This window comes from Myotis brandtii, unplaced genomic scaffold, assembly GCF_000412655.1.
Source record: "Myotis brandtii unplaced genomic scaffold, ASM41265v1 scaffold217, whole genome shotgun sequence".
Taxonomy (NCBI): Eukaryota; Metazoa; Chordata; class Mammalia; order Chiroptera; family Vespertilionidae; genus Myotis; species Myotis brandtii.
This window is the reverse complement of record NW_005358137.1, coordinates 1,904,298-1,915,227: the sequence shown is the minus strand read 5'-3', so window position 1 is coordinate 1,915,227 and position 10,930 is coordinate 1,904,298. Positions and strand designations below refer to the sequence as shown.

At 36.9% G+C, this 10,930-nt stretch overlaps 1 protein-coding gene across 4 annotated transcripts in view; it reads right to left on the bottom strand.

Moving 5' to 3' along the window:
• Window positions 1–10,930, bottom strand: part of RALGAPA2 (Ral GTPase activating protein, alpha subunit 2 (catalytic)) — a 274,630-nt gene that overhangs the window by 87,467 nt on the left and 176,233 nt on the right. For all 4 annotated transcript variants that reach the window (XM_005865977.2, XM_014539482.1, XM_014539483.1 and 1 more), the window contains one exon: window positions 9,076–9,234. In XM_005865977.2, coding sequence (XP_005866039.1) covers window positions 9,076–9,234 — 159 coding nt within the window. The remainder of the gene's footprint in view (window positions 1–9,075; window positions 9,235–10,930) is intronic.

Here is a 10,930-nt window from a genome sequence, read left to right as displayed (position 1 = left end):
GTGGGCTGGGGGGGGGGTGGGGTGGGGGGGGGGGGGGGGGGGGGGGGGGGGGGGGTGGTGTGTTGTTGGGGTGGGGTGGGGGGGGGGGGGGGGGGGGGGGGTCATTAGCTCAATTTTACACATGCTAAGTTTGAGATGCCTATTAGATGCCAGTGGTAATGTATGAAGGCAGCAGAATATATATCAGGCTAGAAGTCAAGGGAGGGGCTCAGGGTAGAGAATTTACAGAGTTATTAATTTATAGATGGGGCTGACAGTCACAAGATTGGATAATCAGATGAGCAAGAAAAGAGGTTTAAGGACTATATTTTGTGGCCCTCCAATGTTTGGAGGTTGGAGACATGAGGAAGAATTTGCAAAGAAGATTAAGAAGGAGTGGCTGGAGATGGAGAAGCAAAACCTCCAAATAAGTAGCACCGTACCTGGCATATGGTTAGAATGCAAAAAATACCTGTTGGATAAGTAAATTAATGAACATGTAAAATAATTTAGATTAATGAATGAATATGGGTTTCCAGCCTAGGTCTTCTGACTTGTGTCAAGGACAATCTGTAGAACACCTTTTCTACAGATTTATTGGTCTCAGGGGAGGGTCTTGGGATCCAATTGTGAAAGGTTGTATTTGCCCATAGGAACTCACATAAGACAACTATGGACTACATCTCGCAACAAAGATGTAAAAAACCTTTACAAATTGTTAGCAAATCAAATGCAGCAATATACAAAAAAGATATCCTGACCAAGTGGTATTTTCCATTAAAAAAAAGCAAAGTTGATTTAACATTCATAAATCCATCAATGCAATTTACTACATTAACAGAATAAAGAAGATAAACTACATGATATAAAGAAAGCATGGATAAAAATTCACGATATAAAAAATTTCCCAGCAATCTGGGAATAGATTTGATAAAGTTTTAAAGGAAAAAAGTATTATATTATAATTAATGGTCAAATATTAAATGTTTTCAGCCTGAGATTTGAAAAGTCTCACTTCTTCTATTCAACATTTTGAAGATCCCTGTTATTATAATAAAGAAAAATAAGAAAAAGAAAAAAGGAACTTAAAGATTAAAAAGAAGTAGTTATTTTTATTCACAGATAATATGATAGTGCACACAAGAAATCCAAAGTTAACTAGAACTAATAAGTAAATTTTGAAAGATCACAGGATATAATATTTCCTTGAAATCAATATTTTTGAATGTTAGCAACTAACAACTGGAAAAATAACATTTAAAAATGCTGTTTGTGATAGCATCAAAAGCATCGAATACTTAGAAATAAATGTGACAAAAGCTCTGCAAGACATCTATAGTTACAATGAAAGACAACTTGAATAAGTGGAAAGATGTACAATGTTCACGGATTAGAAGTTTCCATACTGTTAAGATATTAGGTTTTCTGAAATTGAGTTATAGATTCTGCACAAACCAAATAAAAATTCTAGTAAGCTCTTTTTATAGATATGGACAAGCTTATCCTAAATTTATATGGAAATGAAAAGACATAAATTAGCCAAGACAATTATAAGATCTATGTTACTTGACACAGTGCCCTGGCATGAAGCAGCCTCAATAGATATATGCTGCCTGAATGACTGAATGAAGGCCTCCAGCTCCCCAGGCTCTGAGGCTAGACAGTAACCAAATCTGTTGCTTCTCTTCACATTCCTAGAATAAGATCGGTTGTGACCGTCTGTCTTTTACTTCATGGAGATGGCTGAAAGGTCAGAGAGAAAGAGTGACAGGCGTGGCCCTTGTGTCCTGAGCAGGCGTCCGTAGCAACATCTCTTTTGTTTGGTGGATGTGAGAAAAGGGCTCCACAGTTAAAACACAGAGATGTAAAAACGGCAAAGATTGGGCAAAGCTATTTTGAGATTAGTACCTACAGTACAGAGGAAGCAGTCAGATCTGAGGAAACTCAAATGGGAACAAAGAAGGATGGGATTTAGTTCTACTAGTGATGGCAACTGAGTGTTTCCTCCTTAACGCAGTACTGGGAGAGTGGGCATCTTAATTCCAAAGGAGAAAAATCAAGGAACGAGTCCTCATCTTCTAAAATCACTCACTGTTGCCTAGTTCCAGTAACAATGACAACAAAGAAATAAGAAAATAAGAAAGAATAATTTTTTCCTTCTCTCTTTAGCCACACCACACTAAAAAAAAGAGTTTATTTAAAATATAGTCCTAGAAAAAAATAAGTGCACTTCCTCCTGTGACATTCAGTAAAAGCTGCCCAAAGGTGAACCTGTGTGACAGGATTCATGCAGAAAACAAAACAACAAAACCAACAACAAACAACAAACTAATGAATTTCAGATATAGCACAGAAAATACATTTGTAAGGATAAATTCTCTAATTCTGGGGGCAAATTCTTAGAAGAGATATGTACTCTATAGTTTAGGAAAGCAGACATCAAAAAGATGAAAGCAAATAGGAGGGCAATCCTATGAATAAAGTTGTTTCAGGAGAAATGATTTATTTATTTTTTGTTTTATTATTTTTTTTTAATCCTCACCCAAGGATATTTTTCCATTGGTTTTTAGAGAGAGTGGAAGAAAGAGGGATGGAGAGAAATACCAATGTGAGAGAAACACATCAATTGGTTGGCTCCTGCATGTGCCCTGACCAGGACCCAGGCTGGGGAGGAATCTGCAACTGAGGTACGTGCCATTGACTGGAATCAAACCCAGGACCCTTTGGTCTGCAGGCTGACGCTCTATCTAGCCATTGAGCCAAACGGCTAGGGTAAGTAGAGATGGTTTAAAAGAGTTGTGAGGCTCTTTTGAAAACAGTTGTATGATCACAAAAATGTAGAAGAATATGAATGGGCATCATCATGAGAAATAGCAGTAATAAGATTAACATTCATTGAGAACAAAGTCACATTTTGTAGCTCAGAGGTAGACGGTGAGAGCTGTCTTGCTTTCTGACAGGAAGCAGGATCTACCATTTGTTCACTCGGTGTACATTCACACCCTGCCTCTGGGTGGCCACAGGAAGGAGGAGAAGGCAAAGGAGAATAAGATGTATATATCACAGACCAACTAAAAAAGGGGAAAACAATGTCAACTCTTGAGGAAGATCAACTGAGCAGTGATTCTCAATGGCCAAATTGTTATGAAAGCTAAAGCAGGAGGTAAGAGTTAATCATAGACTATAGATTTTTACCATCTGTACTGAAGCTCATCTTATATATAAATGCTCTTTATTATTTTCTGGCAACTGCTTGTGGGTGAATCAGATAATCTTTCAAAAGCTGGACAAAAGGAACAACATAAATCCCTTGTATCCAGAGAATTGCTCTAATTAGGAGTGGCAACAAATTAGAGAATAAATTTGATTTTGATGTAACATCTGCGAATGACAGCTGCCTTTTCACCAAATTCTCAATGACATTCCTTTACTAAAAATAATAACAATAATAATAAATTACCAAAACAGAACACACTGCAGTAATTCATTTAATAATGTATTTTAGTACATTCTGGTTATTTTCAGTTATCTTTTCAAAATAAATGATTCTTTACATATTCAAAAGTTAACTCACTTCCCCAAGAATTTCCCAGAGTATTTTAAAGTGTATGACTTAATCTCAAAAAGGTTATTTTATTGGGGTTGAGATAAATATTTAAGAAAACTGCACATTTGAAACAAAAAGAAATTTATACAACCTTGGTATAGTCCAAGCATATCAAACTTGTGGCCCACAACGAATATTTTTGCAGCCCAGCCAATATAATGGTATGTAAGAAACCTTTTAACAAAAATTCCATAACTTGATTTTTACAATATCCTGTTATATATAATTATAACAAACTACAATGTTCGCTAATGACTGATTACTATAATCGTGTTGCATTCATTTCCCTTACGCGCCTTGCATGCAGACGCACCCTTTCTCTCCACTAATACTAGCAGCGAATATTTTAGCAGCTGATTGCCACTGACTTGTTTGGTGTGAGGAACAGGAAATATTTTGCTTTCGGAGAACAAGAAAAATAGGTTTATTTGCGTTATGCTTATTAATTTGTGCATTTATTCAGTGTCTGGTAAGCTAATGTTCAAGAAAAAATTAATTTTATGTAAGCTAATGTTCAAGAAAAAAATATTAATTTTATTAAAATGTTCTATTATTTTATGATAACGGTTACTCATTTACTTCAGCCCTTTGTATTCAGCATGTCTCTATCAAAATAAACCTATGTTTCTATGAAAATTGAAGCTTTTGTTTTTTTGGGGGCCCACAGAAACTTAAACCTTGTTTATCTGACCCATGTTAATCTTTGAGTTTGACATGCTTGTTGTAGTCAAACACACTCCCTATATAATGAAGCCACACTAGTCAAAGATTTTCTTTCAAACCCAAGTACCAACACTGGCTCCTCTTGGCCTCACAGGTGCAAAAGGTCTTGTGATTTCTGGTGCATTAATTCATCTTACCCAGCATTTCTGGGCACTTGTTCCAGGTGAAGGCCCTGGGCTAGCTCTCTTCCTGAAGAGGGACACATACACACACTCACTCCAGTCTGCAAGCAGCCTGGTGGGTTGGGACAACTTAGGAAAAGATGGGCATTTAGGAATGAGAGCATCCAGCCTTGAAGGGGCACTTAGGACCCTGAAAGGACTGTAAAGAGAATTTGGAACCCAACCTGAATGTGACAGGAAGCTGAGGTCCAAAGAAATTGAGAGGTCTGCCCCAGATGCCCACCCACTTGTGGCAGCATTGGAGCTGGTACTTTGGGATCCCATCTCCTAAAGTTTAAAATGATGACTCTTTCCTGCCTATACTTCTGAGAAATGATTCCATCACCCTCCCTATTTCTCCCATGCCCACATCTACCAGGGCTGAGTAAAGTAGCATGTGGAGGACATGCTACTTTGTTTTTCAATTACAACACTGACACTCTGGTTGAGGTGATCGGGAGAATCCCTCACAAGCTTCCTCTTTTTTCAGCTGCTCCCAGGCTAGGCTGCCTCAGCATGCCACCCTTTGGTCAGACAGTCACCAGACAGTCACTAATGTGCTTGGAGATAAACATGCCCAAAGCACTAAAACTTACTTTCACAAATTCATAAAAATAAGTGTTCTGAACATCAATATTACTGTCACTTACTGGAAGAAGGAAAGCAATACGGGTACTGACTGCAATGTGGGAGCTTTATGAATCACCTTTCTGCAGAACAAATTGGACATTTTAACAAGCCCTTTAAATCACTCATATGCAAGTCTTCCCCGACTGCCGACTTAGTAATGAAAGTAGAAAAAAACAGAAGTCTGACAATAGCACATTTCTTTTCTGTAAACAAAGACTACTGTGTCGATATTTGTGGAGATGAACTTACTCTGAAAGTAATTTCACAGTGAAATGATGCTGCTAAGCACACTGATTTTTATTTATTTATTTCTTCTTTAAAAACTTTAATAAAAAGCTCAAGAAGTGAGCAGGTCCTTTTATGCGTGAGGGTTTTATATGCTCAATGTAAGCACACCCATACTTCTTCAGCATACCATTTCGAAAATGCTGTGTAAGAGGTGGTGGATTCTGCCAGACACATAATTTGTATATTTAAGGGAAGTGTATGGAATGAAAAAGCAAAATATGTTAAATTTCAAAGGACTTGAAAGCAATGCTGTCTGTGAGCTTGTATTACAAATAGCCCTACATTATTACATACACTATTAATGAGGCCGAATGAATAAGGGTACAATTTTGAATATGCATGACTCTGTCCAATGAGCAGGACTTTTGTGTACTGATGAGATTTCTTTTCCTCCTAAAAAAAGGACTAAAATTATTTTTAGAGAGAAGTATGGCTTCCCAGAGACCAGTCAAATAAAGGCACTTAGACCACTGAGTCACACTATATTCAGATGAAATATACAGGTGCTGAAAGAATGGCTTTGACTCTACCTAGAATTTTTGAAATGTGTACATATCCCATCCTCCCAAAAGGAATATTCCTCAACTTTCAGCAGCTGCATCATTACAATTTCTAAGCAAAAATAATGATTTTTGGTGGAGATCCCTAAATGTTGGCAAGGTTAAATAAATAAACCTTCTGAGCACAAAGCCTTCACTTTCATAGTAAGGAGCACAAGTTAAAAGACTAGGGAATGGGTAAATTATTGCACCAAATGGCTGAGAATTAATCTCTGCTGACTAGCTGTAATCTAACGAGACGTCTGTGTCCCAGGGAGCCCGCAGCATGTCCCTGGCGGTATGTGCAGTGTGTCGAGTCTGCGTGGCACCCTTTGTCCTCGCTCACAGGCGGCCTTTCCCCTCATTGTCCGTAATATCCTCATGCATCTGGGACGCGTGGAATGCATTCACACTAACAGACTGACCATTGTTTTCTCCCAGAAGCTTTGTTGAGCAAAGACTGCATCACGGTTACTGATAATTATATTGCTTAATTAATCAAGACAAAAAAAATTTGCAAATCATTGCCTGGTTGCCAAGCAGGGAGATAAAAAATGACAATAATACAAGCTGAAGCAATATAACAAAAGTAACAGCTATCTGATCAGAAATTCTTATATAATGAAGCTATTAATGCTAAATCGGTTAATGTTAACATTGCTCCAGGTGTCTCTACTTAGATGCAAACAAAAAGGCTAACATTATGGATATAAAAGGCCAAATGTTGCCATGGATTCTGTAACCTGATAGAGAGGACAGCCTTTTCATTTGATTAGGGAATGCAATTTAAATACCAGGGACTGAAGCCAAACAAACAGACTTTCCCTCCACAAGCCTCTTGCATTCACCCTGGGGTCAGTGGTTGGTGAACAAAAGGTCAGCCACACTTGCCCTGGAAATGTCTGGATTAATTTTATTACATTGTAATGGTTTGTACTTTAAATGTAGGGATAACACTAAATTTCCAGTTGGCCATTATTCTCTTCTTCCCTTTAGGCTTTTTGAATTGAAATATTAAGAATGCGATTTGCTCAATTCATCTTGCCAGAATTCATGACCAAATTTTAAAACTTAAGTACATTAAAAATTTTAAAAAGGTATGTTACTTGTTTTCATGCATTATAAGTGTAATATATTTCATGTTTTTTATATATTATAGAAATAAAGGCAACATTTTTAAAAGATTAGGTGACATTTTAGAGGGCCATGTTGAAAATGAACTAATAGGGAGAGACCAAGATGGCGGCATAGGTAAACACCGGAGACTGCTGCCGCAAACAACCACTTCAAAAATACAACTCAGCCACACTTGCCCTGGAAATGTCTGGATTAATTTTATTACATTGTAATGGTTTGTACTTTAAATGTAGGGATAACACTAAATTTCCAGTTGGCCATTATTCTCTTCTTCCCTTTAGGCTTTTTGAATTGAAATATTAAGAATGCGATTTGCTCAATTCATCTTGCCAGAATTCATGACCAAATTTTAAAACTTAAGTACATTAAAAATTTTAAAAAGGTATGTTACTTGTTTTCATGCATTATAAGTGTAATATATTTCATGTTTTTTATATATTATAGAAATAAAGGCAACATTTTTAAAAGATTAAGTGACATTTTAGAGGGCCATGTTGAAAATGAACTAATATAACCAATTAATCCATACTAAATATTAAAGAAACACATTTTCCAGTTTTGAAAGTTACTGGATAATAAATTTATTGATTGTCTAATACTAAAATTTTTAGTTTAATTCTTAAAGTTGAAGTACTCTTTATGGATAAACATAAATGTTATTAGCACTAAGAGCATTTTCTTATAAAAAAAAAAAAAGAGAAAACTTCACATATGCAGAAACCTGAATCAAAGATAATACAAATATTTAATATGAAAAACTTTTGGCATCTTCGCTCCCTGAATAGAAAAGAAAGCTCCCTTTATGTCAGGCTTCTCACCAGCCAGAGGGGGACTTTTCTGAATTCGTGACCCATCCTGTACCTAGTTTGAGAAATAATTGTGTTAAGCTTAGGGATTATTATTTATTCTATTTTCATATAACAAAAATAGTAACAGCAATAATAATAATAATAATAATAATAATAACAGTAACTAACATTAATAGTTAATAGTTAAATAGCTTTTACTCTGGGCCAGGCACTGTTTGAAGCACCTTTCATTTTTTAGCTCACTTAATTATCCCGACTTTAACAGTTTAGATTAGGTTATATACCCCAGTAAATCTCAGTTACCTATTATTTTAAAGCTTAAAAACACTGAGTATTTAGAATGGTAACTTTAGCTCCTTTAGAAGAATAATTTAGAATGTAATTTAAGATTATTTTTTTTAATATCAAGCTTAAGTACAAGTCATTTTCTTGAGGAGTGACTTAATACACTAAATGTTTAATTAATACACTTAAAAAACCCTTCTATGAATAATTCTAAAACAAATACAAGTCCCTATATAAAGCACTGCTGAAGTACCACTAAAGACATGGCAAGGATCAAAACTGCAGCCAATTTAGTACATTGCACACAACCATTGAATGGTTCCAGCCTTTCCCATGATCAGTACCATATGGCATGGCTGAATGATTCTGTGGCAGGTGCTTCAATGGCTAAAAGTCATCACCTGGGCCATGCTACAGAAGGCCAGCCTCTTCCTGGACATACCCATAATCCTTTAGGATTGACCCCCCTATTAGCAACAGTTAGCCAGGCTTGGCAAGCAGTGCTCATCCATTAGGCGAGGGTGAATTCTACAACCATAGCCATCCACAAAGGCTAGATGTGATATGGGGTTTGTTCAATTCTTATTATTATTCAAATACGCCCCAAATTTAAAAGTATACTTTTTTTAATTATAAAATTTGAAACATTTTTAAAATCATACATTTAAAACATTTAAAAAGTCAGGCTAAGTAAATAATATATGGAATTCTGTGCTCATGATGAAAGATTCTTTGAAAATCCCAATTCTTACTTGATTCTTATTGCATCTATAATTCAGATACGTGTAAGCCATTTAACACTTTGGAAAAAAGTACCCTTTAACATATTTGTATCATTGTTTTTTAATAACAGTGAATCATATGGCAAACGTTGTATGAGTCAGTTAATACAGTGGGTCAATAATGTGAAAATGTACCTCTGGTTTCTTCGTTATCGTGATAAAGAACATGTGATTCTTTATTGGGTAAATAATGATTGAAACGTCTCCAAAGGCGGTTGGGATAATGCCCCTGCGGTAGTCCCTGGAGTGTTCAGACCAGACGATGTGGACCTCGTCATTCCCCAAGTGACGAAGCTGCAATGGAAAATTGGCTCTTTATTAATCAGAGTAATACAAGCAGTTTATGAGGGGTCGTGGCTTACAAATTGAATTATAACACTCAGATGCAAAAATATTTTACTACCAAAAATGACTGCAACACCAATGTCCTCTATGAGGATTTGGAAGAGCACCAAGGCATGAAAACACAGCTCACCTATGAGACATATTGGTACTAAGATGATGCGCATACGCAAACATTATGGCTGGATGTGGACAAGAGCTTTTCAAGGATTTTTAAAAATTAAATTTTACTCCTGCATCAAAGCCTCATGCTTTATATTGCTGAGCATGTCTATAACTAATTAACAACATGAGTCTTTTATTCCATATTATGATAGAGCTTTATAAGAATTTAATGGTTATTAAGAAAAAAATCTATAATAATAAAAGTGTAATATGCTAATTAGATCGGACGTCCTTATGGACGAAGCCAGGGCTGCGAGGGAAGCCCAGGTCCCAGGTGTCTGCTGGCAGCTGGAGGGAAGCCAGCCCAGGTCCCAGGTGCCAGAGGGAAGCCAGTGCCGGCAGCCGGGGGAAGGAAGGCCTACTCTTGCACCAGTTTCATGCATCGGGCCTCTAATATGAATATAAGAGAACATAGCTATTATAACACAATTGCTACCAAATACATAAAAACTAGACTTGTGATAAACCTTTAAGAAGTATGTATAGTGGGGAGGTGAGGCAGGGTTAAGAGATCAACCAAAGGACTTGTATGCATGCACATTAGCATAACCAATGGACATGGACACTGGGATGGTGGAGGGTGTACTGGAGGGGGGGGGAGTGGGAGGGAGGGGGTCAATCAGGGAAAGAGGAGACATATGTAATACTTGAACAATAAAAAAAATTAAGCCCCCCGCCCAAAGAAGAATATACTAATATAAATTATTTTTAAGAAACTAATAAATATTACTTAAATGTAATAAGAACACTAGTACCTAGAATTTAAAGAGTGCCTTACTGTATAGAAAATCTGCTCACACACATTGTTTTGTTTATTTTTTATGTTATCTAGTGGGGAGGCAATGTGGCTCAGGAAGGTGAAGGTACCACCTACTCAAGGTGCAGAGCGGGCCTGGAAACCAGGGTTGGGCTCCTAATTCAGCACAATTTCTACTTTTCATGGCTATCTAAGTCTATGCCAAAAGCAACTTGTGCTGTCATAGCTCAAATAGTTAGTCCACTTATTATTTTATACACAGAGAGGCCATAAAATTTAAAAGCAAGTCAGAGACTCCTGACCTTCTGAGGGGCTTTCACATGCCTCCAACGAGGGGCCTTTGCTAGTTTTTCCAGAGCTAGGCTCTGTCAGATGCAAGGACACCCGAGATAAAACCCTGCACGATGACTTCACGTCCTGGGCTGGAGAAAGCAGTGTAGGAAATCATGTAAGTAAGCCTTCAAGTGTGGCTAAAGAAACCAGATCATAAAGGTTAAAATGTTGACCAAAACTTAAGTGCTAAAACCATAAAGGCTAATTGGTGAAGGCCCTCTGACCTACCAAAAATGTGAGGTTTCAGCCCTCTCACACTACAGGTCACTGTCAACTACCGCAAAAAAGCATTTCTGCTTCCTATATTATTTAATAGATTAAGTCTAAAAGTGTCTAAATTCAGAGGCACTTTAATAGAGATGTTGTCTCAAAGTTAATGTTTTATTTTTATCT